The 14033-nt window shown below is 31.1% G+C and overlaps 1 protein-coding gene across 1 annotated transcript; it reads left to right on the top strand.

Annotated features, from left to right (window-relative positions):
• Positions 1-3540: 3540 nt before the first annotated feature.
• LOC122311061 (bZIP transcription factor 44-like) lies at positions 3541-5015 on the top strand. Its single transcript, XM_043125419.1, has one exon. It carries the CDS (start codon positions 4316-4318, stop codon positions 4784-4786), a length of 471 nt encoding a protein of 156 aa, XP_042981353.1. The 5' UTR covers positions 3541-4315; the 3' UTR covers positions 4787-5015.
• The last annotated feature ends 9018 nt before the right edge of the window (positions 5016-14033 follow it).

The raw sequence follows: 14033 nt of genomic DNA on the forward strand, positions 1-14033 counted from the left end.
TAAGACAGTGACGCCATAGGTTTAGGTTGGGATGTAAGAGAATATTACACGAATATTGGAGAATCATATCAGGTGACTTCTATAAAGGTCGATCGAGAATCATCATCTGGGAATGATGTTTTATGTCATTATTTTCTTCTCTTTTAATTTTAATTTTTTTAACATCAAAATAGCATTATTTATAATAATTTTTAATACATACTTGTGTATGTAAAGCTTTGGTCATTTTTATAAAATATTTAATCTCATCTTACTTAATTATTTAATTTTTTTAAATTATAATATAAAATAATATATTTTAATAATATTTTATTTAATTTTTAACTTTAATTTCAATCGACGTCATTTCATCCAAAAAAACAGACTAGCTTATATTTACTTTAGGCTTCGACGTTGATGCTCGTGTCATCTTAAAGAGAATATCGTGCGGACGAAAGGCAGCCATGCATAAAAGAAAAAAAAAAAAAAAAAAAAAAAAAAAATGCAGGCGATAAATATATGTACGAGTGTTGCAATTTCCCAAGAACAGGAGATGGGCGGTTGCTTTAAAGTAACACAAGCGCTTGAAAAACACAAAAACTAACGAAAAACCAAAACATCTTCAGTTTATGAAACAAGATAAAAGAGATCAAACGAAACATAAGAAAGCTCAGCTCTCAAAAGAAGCCTAATTGGTCCTTTTTGGTGGCAAAGATCAAAAGGAGGACTCAACTTTGTAGCTTTGGATCGTAGTCTGTCTACTGGGGTACTTGGGGGTCATTTTTATAAATTTGATCCTTTTGCGAACAACCCACTACGCCATTTGGCTTTCGCTTTCCATGTTTGCGCGCCCACGCCCTCCCATGCTTTTCTTCATCGAGAAGGAAAAAGCTGCAATTGGAGCCTTAATGCAGTGTACCACGCCACCAAAGCACCCCCCCTCCCCTCACCCCCAATCATCTCTATATATTTTTCTCATCTTGACAACGATGGGTACCTAAGTGCGAGACACTAGTTTTCCATGAATAACCCTACTAAGTTTCCAAATTTTGGCCTTTAAAAGTCTGTTAACTTGGCTACAAACCCAGAAAAACTTTTGGGTTTTGTTCACTGATTGGCATGGATAATGTGGATTCACGTGCAAATTTACTGGTCTGGCTGCTAACCCTTTTCATTAAAAAGAATGGAGACAGAAAAAAGAAAAACGAGGAAATTGGAGCCCCAATTGCCGAAAGCAAGAAAGAGGGAGGAATTGGTCAGAAAACTAATTGAGTTATACTTTGTGTCTTCCACTGTCATTGGTCAAAACTGATCAATATATTAGAGATGACACTAAACAATAGACATACATTTATTTATGCGGGTGTAATGTTTCTTGACGTCAGGTGTTCTTTAGTCAAAATGTACAAATCCATATGTTTTAGTTTCCTACAAAGATGGTCAAGTTTTATATTGGGTGGATGCTAAACATCTTGACTTTTCATGGATTCACTAAACACTGTTCATCCATGGATGATACAATATTGTTCTGTAGCTCATAGACAAAGAGACTCGTTTTTATGTGTATGGCCATTCAGGACACATTTCAATGCCTCTTCTAAATGTAAAACTTTAGAATGATTGGCAAATCTATAACTATTTATGCCACGCGTTACCGACGAAAGAACAAAACATCAAACACCTTCTGTGTCATTAATGATAACTTGCCATATGTCCCTGAATCATTGTTGCCTTACGGACCCCACGTTAATTCCACTACCAATGTCAAGTTTCTCAACTTTTAATATTTTCTGTTGCCAACTTGAATTACTTTCTTAGTGACATGGGGGCAATGGTCCATACTCCTATGGTACCCGCGAGACGGTCCATAAAAAGGTTAAGATCAAGACAGGCAAAATATATTGCTCTGAAAAAGAATCTGCAATGTCTAAAGGTGAAAAGACGGAAAAACCATTGTACTCATGAGTGGGCAATACAAAATACAGTGTCAGTTTAGACAATGCGTAGTCTCAATTATAAAGTTCAGGACTCTGGACCCAAACTGGAAAAAGCAGCATAATTAATAGTCACAACCTACGCGTCCCTAGACCCACCCCTTTTTTTTTTTTTTTTCAGAGACACTTGTGTCAGAACATCCACGGTGAAGGAAATAAAAAGATCCCGTCTGGTACAGGGAAGACGGTGAAAGATAGGCAAACATTTGGGGACGTGTGTGGGGTTATAAATACGAGAGAAATGATATTTGTAGTCGTAGTTATGTAAGCGTCGTGTAGTTATTTTAAAAAAAATAAATTAATATGACATTCATATAAAAAAATTAATTTTTTAATCGTAAACTCCACTCTTTTTTAAAATAATTATACGGTATTTACAATTTCACGATTGTATGTAGCATAACTCATTTTATAAAAAAGAATACTATTTATGGTGGTGGAGTAGGTAAATATTGTATAATTATTTTAAAAAAATAAAATTCATAATATAAAATTTAGTTTTTTTATTGTGTATTTTTTATTAATTTTTTTAAAGAAAATATAAAGTATTTACATAATCATAACTATAAATATCATTTCTCTTTATAAAAAGACCTATTAGAGTCGACTCCAACTAGGTTTAAAAAAATTTTTATTTTTTATTTTTCTTTCACATTATTTTTTAATATTTTTGAATATTTAAAAAAATTAAATAATTCAAAATAATATTAAATAATTTTTTCTTAGTCACTAAAAATAGAAAAAAAAATATCTAAGAGTGGTAGCTCTTCGCAAATCCTCAAGCAGGATCCCTAACTTTATTCTTTATAAAATGAAAAATAATATTTGTATTTATGTAGTATATAACTTTTGTAAGAATTTTGAAAAAAATTATATAAAAAATTAATTTTTTAATAATAATTTTTTTTTTAAAAAAATTATATAGTGTTTGCACATTTAATAAATAAAAATTTTCATAGTGCAAAAGTTGGAGTTTTTATTTTTAAAGTCAGCGAATGCAAAACATTCTACATTTCTTTATGTAAGTATTAAATCGAGAACTAGAATATTTTTTTTTAAAAAAAAGAAGAAGCTCGCACTCTCTCGTGATTCATGCCAAAATATACTCACTTGTATAAGACTTCAAATATCTCACGAATGATTGAAAATAATGAGAATTTTAGTGAGAAAAAAATAATAAAATTGTGGGGATTAAATAAATGAATCGAATTTACGGTTAAATATCATATTAAATATTTTAATCACCTTCAATTATATTTATTTTTTGTGTAGTTTTGTGAACATGTTGCCAAGAAGCTAGATGAGTACAATCTTAGATTGTTGGTTCACAGCTGGAACCGGACAGTCATGGTGTCTTCTCTTCAACAGCCCCCTCCTCCTCCCCCCACCCCCACCTCACATGTCCCATCAACTTTTTCAACTACTTTCTCTAGCAGATTCCAAAGTTCTTTTTTCGCCTTTATTTCTTCATTTCCTCATTTTGGACTTCCTCGATCTTTTTTGAAAATAAAATAAATAAAATAAAATCATTTAATTCATCACCTTGCCAGTCCAATTTTGCTTTATATATTCCGCCCCCAACTCTTCTGAAGCCCCCTTCTCTTCCGCTTTCTATTTACTTTCCTTGTTTTGCCTTGCTGTTGCAGATATTTTGTTCTGTATCTCTGAAGAAGCTCCGGCTTTAATCTGAAAGCAAGCTTCCCACTTAATGGGATTCTGATTTTCCGAGCCCAAAATTTAGCACCCATTTGCTCTTTCATCTTTCTTGATTTCAGGGCTTGTCCAGTATTGCTTTCAAAGTTGGGTTTTTTTTTTTCTCTTTTTTTTTCTCGGTTGGTTCAAATCCCACCACCCGTGTCAAAACCCTGTCGATTTCTTGTATTTTCCTTCGGAGATCTCTGCTACAGTGCTACTTGAATCTCAGAAAACATCCCAACTCTTGCATGCTGAGTTGGAGTTTCTGAGACTATTGCGAACTCCATATCACAATTATTTTTTGTCACACGCTGGTAGTTTTTACAAGGATTATCTTAATGCTCAACATCTTGTTCTTGATGTTTGAGATTCATGTTTCCAATTCTGTCTGAAATCCTCCTCTTCGGGTGTATGATAAATTCCACATTCAGGCGCAGGACCCACTTAGTTCAATCATTCTCAGTTGTGTTCCTTTACTGGTTGTACTACGTTTCATGATTTTTCGCCTCTCGATCTCTGATTATTAGGCTTTAATATTGTAGCTATATTGCCATAATCTAAAATATTAGTTTTTTCGTATCTGGGTCCTGTTTATCTCTCTTAAATCTACTCTTACTGTGATACGTCTGCAAAAAATATTGTGCTTCATGGCTTCGTCTAGTGGGACATCTTCAGGGTCAACTTTGATCCACAACTCGGGCTCTGAGGAGGATTTGCAAGCTTTGATGGATCTGAGGAAGAGGAAGAGAATGATATCGAATCGAGAATCGGCAAGACGGTCTCGGATGAGGAAACAGCAGCATTTGGACGAACTGACGGCCCAGGTGGCTCAGCTCAGGAAGGACAACCACCAGATCATAACAAGCGTGAACTTCACCACCCAGCAGTACATGAGTATCGAGGCTGAAAACTCAATACTCAGAGCTCAAGTGGGTGAGCTTAGCCACAGATTGCATTCCCTGGACGAGATCATCACTGTCTTGAATGCTAGCAATGGGGTCTTTGGAGCTGGGGTCTCAAGTACCTTCACTGAGCCAAACGATAGCCTTTTGAATCCATTGAATCTGTCATATTTGAGCCAGCCTATTATGGCAACTGCAGACATGTTTCAGTATTAGTCTTGGTGTGCTTCTAGTGTTTTAATGGAGTAAAAGAGAGTTTTTTTTTTTGGAATGTTGGTTTTAGTGTCTAGCCTAATGTTCAGGGATATCTCTATATGGTGGTGGTAAGGAATAAACAATGTATTAATGTAATGTATGTGTCCACCATATGATGTATGTTATGTAATTCGGTGTGTAAAATTGGGCTGTTATTTTTATAATAATATTGGCCATGTTTTCGTCATAATCTACCCAACTCATGTAAATGTTAACAATAATAACGTCTTCCTTTTGTTTGACTAAATTCTTACAAAATAATTATCACGTAAAGAGACGGCTATTGTTTGTCAAAGTAAGAACTAATCAGAATTCATATATGTCAACCAGTAACAGTACTCTTACTGGAATTCCGTGCTGTTCATAATTTGAGATCCCAACCTCGAATAAGATGGGAAATACAACTTCACAATCTTGTGCAAGCTGGATTCTTCTATTTTAATAAAGGAGCTTGTAAATAGATATTTTATTATTCTTTTTAACTCCGGACAAGATCATTCGTAATGAGATTGGAAGTTAACCTTTCAGGAGGTCTCACGGGCAGGAAGTCTTATTCCATTGTTTAGTTTATTGTTTCTTCTGGAGATTAGGAACTTGAAACTGAAGTCAATAATGTGGTCAGTCAGTGTTAAAACGACTCTCTTAGATGCGTAGATGCAAAGTAATTTTTAAGTAAATTAGTCTCTAAGTTATCATTTTGTTACCAGTCTTACAATCCAATGAATTAAGGACAAAATATAAAGAGATCAGGAGGGGGGAAAAGAGGCAACCTACGTGATCTGCACCTTTGAATTGCGGTATCAGGGGTCAAGTCCATAAACAGAAACAGTAACGACAGTCCAGGCTATGTTTGATGTATAATTGTATATCCATGGCTGCAATTCTAGGAGAGAATTACCCGGAGGAACAAGTTAAAGCTTATTGGCTTGAAAAAGGGAACGAGTTAAAGAAACCCATAGACCAAGTATCTCAGTGCATGCCCCATTTCCGAGAGGAAAACAGTGAACATGCACAGATGCAAAAAGAGACATCAAGTACAAGAGATTTAATAAAAAAAAAAAAAAAAAGGCCTGTCAAAGATTAACGCACTATTAAAGTTGCAAGAAGAGTACAGATATGTAAACAGCTAAAGGGCCACATGATTTTCTAAAGATTTGAGGTGCTTATGTTGAGGAGGAAGTAGTTCCACGTGCAGGGAACAATATGTCCAGTGCAAGTACTCAAAGACACATGAAGGATGAGAAGTAGAAGTCACGGTTCTCTATCAATTCCTTGAGATCTACCTGCACTATCATCAATCACCATTTCTCATGATTGTACAAAAAGCATGTGCTAAATGCTATGAGGATTAGCTTTTGTCTACTTTTCTCATGGAAATATCAGCAAAAAAATGGATCGTTACCCTCGTATTTGGAGTAAAAATTCATTAAAAACTTGAAGAGATACGATAACTTCAAATCCAAACCCACTTTTCATCGTATTGACTTGATCACATGAGTCTTTGAAGTGACAAACCCTGCTTGAAGGCATGATTTCATTAGTTTGATTGCAGTGATCTGCAAACTGGGAATTCTCTTATACCTGTTATTATTTTTCTTGATTGACACTGTTCCATTTCTAAATAGACATCCATAAAGCACCTAACAAGTGTGCAAAGAATAATGAAAGTGTGGTACTCTGTGTGTGTAGATAAAGCCAATTGAGATGGTAAGTGGGCTCCAACTTCAATTTTAATTTTCCTGTAGAGAAATAGAGGTGTTCTGGTTTTCAAAGATTCCAATTCCTATTGGACTCCCCATCTCACATATGGATCAAACAAAAATATTAAAAAACAAAGACAAGAGAGAAAAAGGGATATAGAAAAGTAAAGATGTCGTTTCGAAAAAGGAGAAGAAATAAAATAAAATAAAGATTCATGATCTTGTCACATTTTTTTCTTCCACAAAATACAAAAACATTGCAGGGGGATAAGGGCTGTCATGTTTTGGTCAGTCTAAATCATGATTCCGTAAGCATTTAAACAACCTATTTCCTTAATCTCTTTTTCGAGAGTAACATGTAAGTAGTCAATAATCACAAAAGACAAGCAACGTAGCACGCGTATTAAAATGACCATATTGTTCTTTTTTAATATATATATATATATATATATATATATGCATTGTACCTAATTAAGATGTATTTTTTTAAAAAAAACTTGTAGGTTGGGTATGCTGGAAAACATGTGGTGGCCACTAATTAAATATATTGAATTCAAAAACTATTTAATTAAATTACCATCATCCCCTTTTAATCTGGGTTTATAATTATATTTAATCAAAACCAGATGATAAGAAAGAAGGAACAAAAACTGTGTGTGTGTTGGGGAAGGTAAAGTCATGGGCTCAATATAAATCCATAGAATTTCAGCAATATGATTGACTGGAACACATGGTTAAACAAATGAAAATAAGTTCCGCCATATATATAGTTATTTTTGTATATTTTTTTATCTATTTTATTGATGTGATTAGTTAAAATAGTTATTTTATATTAAAAAATGACATAATCAATTATATTAATAAAATATATAAAAGAATATGTAAAAATGACAGTATATAAAATTTTTGTTAAGTTATTAGTCACCTTTAATTTGGTCACGTAAGGATAAATTACTGTAAAAAAGAAGAAGGATGAATTACTGTAAAATAACTCAATTTGAATGAAAAAACAGTTTACATTTATTATTGTGTTAAATACGCGTCTCTTATTTAATGGGTTATAATAATCATAAATAGTTATTAAGGGTAATGTAACACTTTGATATTAATCATGAGGGTTGAGGTCGAAATCTCATTATTGCAATCCCATTATTCAAAAGTTACATTTATTTTTTTCCTTGTTCGAATATGCATGCCATTCTCTAGAGAACTTGAATAAGGCATGAAGTTAGGCGCAAATGGACCCGTGATGGCAATTGGTTGTTGGCATCATGTGTATCCTGAAGTTAACAGGAGATCAGAAAAGAATATCTACAAAATTTTATCAAATCTCTGATTTTTTTTTTTTTTTTTGAAAAAGGTCGAGAATCATACCTCAATTATTCAATCATTGGAATAATGCTTGAGCACGAAGGATTACTGTTCCTTTATTTATTTATTTATTTTTATTTTATTTTATTTTTTTAAAATTTTTTACGTCCTTCATTTAATGCCCAATTTCTAAATGCAGACTCGAAGACTTGACTGTAGCTCGTTCATCTTTCATCATGCAGACATCTTGAAGACGACAAAAATTCAAATTGCATACACAAAATTATAAATCACTACAACAAAAAATATTTTTTAGGACAAAATTTTTCGTCTCAAAATATATAAATTTCGTTCTGAAAGATTTTTTGAAACAAAAAAATTTCATCCTAAGGTCGTCCCAACATCACTGTCCCAGAAGATATATTGGGACGAAAATCACAATTTTGTCCCAAAATATATCTTTTAGAACGATTTTGAAATTGACTGTTCGATACCGTTCGAACGATGACATTTTTTGTTACGGTTAAAATTTGTTCCAGAATAGCGTTCGAATGCTTCTCAGTTACCGTTCGAACGTTAATGTATCTTTTGAACAGTTATCAAGATACGTTTAAACGATCAATAGAATTACGTTCGAATGTTAAAGGAACAGATTGGACGGTAGAAGAGATCGAACGGTGCTGATCAATGTTCAAACGCTATGGTAATGACCTGCGTTTGAACGTTTTTTTAAGCATTTGGTATCGTTCGAACGATTTGGTTATTAATGTTTGAACGGTACATTATCGTTTGAACGGTCTACCCATTAATATTCGAACGTGACACGGTCGTTCGAACGGATATTATTTTTATTAAAACCAATAATTATAAAAAAACTAAATAGACATCCATAATATTTGAAAAACATAAATTAGGAACTGTTTAATTACTCAAAAAAGTTTTATAATAAGTGCGAAGAAATAAATAACCATGATACTAGCATTGTTCATACATAATTAGATAATGTCATAAGCTAGACGTAAAAAACCATAAGTTGGTTGGAGGCCTGTACTGTTGCATAAGCTGTTGCATTTGGAGTTGCATATCTCTCCTGAACTCTGCTTGTTCTTCTTCATGTTGGCGTGCTTCTTCACTATTCTCAAACTTATTATAATGCTCATAACACCTCACCTTATACTTGCGGAATGCATTACTCATAAGTTCTTCCACAGTTTTACGCTCCTCTCTCGGATCAAAATTTAATTCGAAATCATCCTTACAGAAAAAAATTTAGACAAAGATATTATCATTTATAATATTCTAACTTTAAAGTAAAATAAAATCATTTACCAATTAAATTTCGTTTATTAAACATTACCAAACAACATCACCGAAACTGCATATCCGGAGAACAATGGATAAATCTGCCAAAATCTTAATGCTGGACGTATAACAGATATAGATCGATAGTTTGCGAGAATGATCTTACAATTCCAAACCGTCCACTCTGAACAATTCAAGAGTTATCAATCTTTCAATTAAGGCGGATTGATAACTCTTGAACGGGTCTAAGGCTAATTTTGATGAACAAGCAATATAAGACATGCCAATATTTAACATGTATCAAACAAATAATGCAAGATATATTAATTAAGTATTTATATTATTAAATAATTAGATAGTTGTTTTATATCTTTCAAAATATTTTATTAATTATAACTATTTGTATTTTAATTAACATTTTAGTTCATTTTAATTAACATTCTAGTTAATAATTATAACTATTTGTATTTTAATTAACATTCTAGTTAATAATTATAACTATTTGTATTGTAATTAACATTCATTTTATTAATTATAATTCTGAATTTATATTTTAATTCAAATTCATTTGATTACTTTTAACTTTTAAGTATTATTAAATCTAGATTATTTGTATTTTATTTAAAATTCATTTTATTAATTCAAAGATTAAGTATTTTTGTGTATTAACCTATAGTTGAATAATTCAACTATTAAATATTTAAGTATTATTAAATCTTAGATGATTTGTAATTTAATTCATTCTCATTTGATTACTTTAATCTTTTAAGTATTTAAGTATTATTAAATGTAGATTATAAATAATTAATTTTTAATTCAATTCCTGCATTTAAAGTATTAATTATTTTAACACTGACCAACATAACGTTCAAACGGTGCTAGTCACCGTTCGATTTAAGGACATACGTTCGAACGACACACGAATACCTTTCGAACGGATTAATTCTAGATTACAGTCGTCTTCAACCTCCGAAAACCTCAACATTTACAGTCCAAATTACATCAAAAGACACAAACTATATGACAAACTCATTATAGCAAACGGAAACACTTATATAAAATCTAAAATGAGAATACATTTAAGGAGAATACCTGATTTGGAGAGATAAACCGGAAAATCCACTCGTACCCAATGCCCAAAACTTAAATACTCTTCATCAAACGGTAAAAACAACCTCTTAATCTGAAAATATAAGAGATTGATAGAAATTAGTAATATTTGAGGGCTGGATTGAAGAATAATGGCATTGGTTGGAAGAAAATGAGCGTGGAAGCGACTGGAAGTCGACTGGAACGAATGCGAGATTGTGAAGTTCTGTCGTGTAAATGTAGAACATTGACGTTCGAACGGTTATTTAATGAACGTTCGAACGTCAAATAGATTAGCGGGAAAATTTTCCCCCTCTAATTAAACATTCAAACGTGAAAATGGCCGTTCGAACGTTTTCTTATACGTTTGAACGGTTATTTCAAACCGTTCAAACGTCCAATTAAAATGTTGCTTATTGTATTTTTTTTACACTATACCTTTAAATATAATAACTTGTAAATATACTATAGTTTAGAGACATAGTAATATAACTATATAATATATAATCAAACATATATTATATAGTTTAGTAACATATATAGTATAAAATATCATATTACATCTAGTATTATAGTCAAGTACATATATTAACCTATTATATATAACATATATATGGTGTTATAGCATAGGGTTATATGTATCACATGCATATATATATAGCGTTTATTATATTATATTATTATTATAATATTATTTAATAATAGGATATCTACTATTATATATAGTATCATCTATACTACTAGCAATTAGAGTGTATTATAATGATATAAAAGCTAAAATTGAGTATATATAGTATCATTTATAGTGCTAGAATAGAGAGTGTCATCTAATTAGCCTATAACTGCAATATAATATGAAAAATATACTAAACAAGTCATGTAATACATATACTATTAAATATATATATATTAGTTAATATCACATATAATATATATGTTATATAAATACATGAACATAGTTTCATGTATACAGTAGTCTATATTATATTAATTATACTATATAATATAACTTATACTATATACTATATAATATTCAATAGTATAATATATTTTAATTAAATATAATATAATATATACTATATATAAAAAATTATAAATATAATATATAGTGTTTAATAATATATAAGTGCATTAAATATATTGCATTTAATATATTTAACAGTTAAAATATATTATAATTGAATTAATTATTATATTTAATATAATTAATACCGAATATTATATTTAAATAATATTTATTATCATGAAATTTGGATTAATTAGGGAAGGGTATTAATTTTCAGTTAATACGTTCGAACGGTATTAACTTACCGTTCGAACGGTACTACGTTCGAACTCTTCAAATAACATTTGAACAGTGAATATGCATCATTTGAAAGTTTATAATTTACCGTTCGAACGGTTTGTCAATTTCTCTCCAAAATAATTTTGCCTATCGTGCCAATATTACGTTCAAACAGTAACAATTAAACGTTCAAATGGTTAATCATTAATGGTCGAACGGTTAACTTATTTAGAACAAAAAATTTCATCCCTAAGAATAGCGTTCGAACGCGTTCGAATGGTCTGACATTTCGTCGTTATTTTAGAATGAAATTCAAATTTCGTTCTAAAATCTTACTTTTTGGGACGATTTTCAATTCGTTCTAAAGTAATTTGGTCTAAAAAAATAATTTTTATTGTAGTGAATGCTAATTGTCCAATTAAACGGACATAGCTTCCCACCATTTCGATCTCTCTCAAAAAGGGTACGAAGATGTGTTTTTTTATAATGACAAAGAAGAGAGGAACATTGACCTGAATTCTAGTATTTTCGAACCAATTGAATACCTGCACATTGCACTTAGGACGTAATAATTCGTTTAAGTAGCACGGTGTGCCCATGTAAATTTATCGTAGATGGTTCAAATTAAACAAAAAGATTAATGGTTGGTTTGGTTCCATAAAATTAAATTATTTTATTTTATTATTATAATTTTTTTAAATTTTTATATAAAATATAATAAATAATTATATTTTTTTAAATTTTAAAATAAAATTAATATTAAAAAATTATATTATAATATTTTATTTAATTTTTAATAAAATATTTTATCTTTTCTCATATGAACTGTTTAATCAAACGAGATAAAAAAAAATTGATTGAAAAAAAAAAAGTGCATTTTTATTAAATATTGAACGGATGAAAATCCTCCAACCCCTTCCTTATATCCATGGTGATGGTGGTGTCAATGGTCCCTTTCAATCTTTTTTGCGTAGAGTGGGGATTCCTCTCTTATTCACAGTCGTAGATCAGCGGAGTATCCTCCAGCTCTGTCCATGTTTACATTAACCCTCTCATTTCTTGAGTTCTCTCTTTCCTTTTTAAACTATTTATCTAATTATTAGTTTCATGACTTTATTTATTTGGATTAAATTGTCTTTTACATATATTTCTCTCTTTAAAAAAAAAGAAAAAAGAAAAAAGAAAAAACAAGTTGCCAGCGTCATAAGACAAAGACACGCTAGCTTGATGCTCAAACGAAGGCATGCACTTGCCGAATAAGACAATGTTATTACTTATATGATATTGACATGACGTGAATGGTGGTGTTAATTCTTTTTAAAGATGTTTTTGCTTTTTTATTTATTTATTTATTTATAGCTTTTTAAAAAAAAAAGCAAGGAAAAAAGTTCTAAACAATGTGCTCATCGAGGTAAAGAAAGGCAGTAGATTTTGATTATAATATTAATTCCAAAAGAAATATGTTATATAAACTGCATTTATAGCACAATACCTCCATCATTTATACCAAAGAACAATGCAGATGAAACCAACAAACTTGCCTTTTTTCTTTAATGATTTGATTGCATGCTGGAAAAGGGAGTGATCATAAGAGAGAGCATGAGCTTATCCTTTGCACTTGATTGAGGAATGGGGTCTCCTAATTCATGATTTTGCTATTGATCCTTGTAGTCTTTGTTGCTTCTTGGAAACTGTATGGTTTATCTCCAATAACATAATTGAAAGTTAAATACGTACAAGCTTCCTCATTGATCAGCAAAACAGCCATCTTTTGTATGGTTTTGAACTGTTTACGTCATTCACTTCCTTTTATTCATACGCATGAGATGTGTAGTGTGTGCGCTTGATAAAAGTATAATAAAGAACAAAAACTGCAGCAGTTTTTAAAACTTTCACTACATCAATATTTTTATCCTCAAATGCGTAATGCGTAATGCGTGCTAGAAGCTTATTGGTTGAACGATGCTAATGGTGATCTTAAAGTGCAATCCATATGTATAAGTACATACCCATCAGAGAGAGTCTTTTCTACAAGGGGAAGAGATTCTCTTCTTTTGCTAAACTATAGTTCTGCACCAGACTGAGACTTTGGTTTGGAAGAATTTATGCCATGAAATCTCTCATCCAATTGGTGCTATATAAAGGATAGAAGAGAGAGAAAAGCTAGCTGAATAAATATACACCACCCAACCCCAATAATATATATTATATAGGGGAAAAGAAGTGATAATATTGTTCTTTCTGGTTCATTGGCTTAGTGCTACCTACCTATCAATTGATAAGAGCTTCACGCTTTCTTGGTACTGATCTGGGAATTTATGGCATTGGTAGAAAGGAACAAAGAATTATATTTATATGCGATTACTTTTGTGTATAATTTGATGCTGCTTCTTGTTCTTTTCCTTGATCTTCTAATCGACAAGAAGACTGAAATAATCCCTACTTTTGTTTGGTCATGATCTTTGCAGATGCATGTTTAGGATCAATTATCATAGATTGTTTTGTATATGCATTGAACCAA

Source organism: Carya illinoinensis, chromosome 5 (assembly GCF_018687715.1).
Source record: "Carya illinoinensis cultivar Pawnee chromosome 5, C.illinoinensisPawnee_v1, whole genome shotgun sequence".
In the NCBI taxonomy this organism is placed as follows: domain Eukaryota; kingdom Viridiplantae; phylum Streptophyta; class Magnoliopsida; order Fagales; family Juglandaceae; genus Carya; species Carya illinoinensis.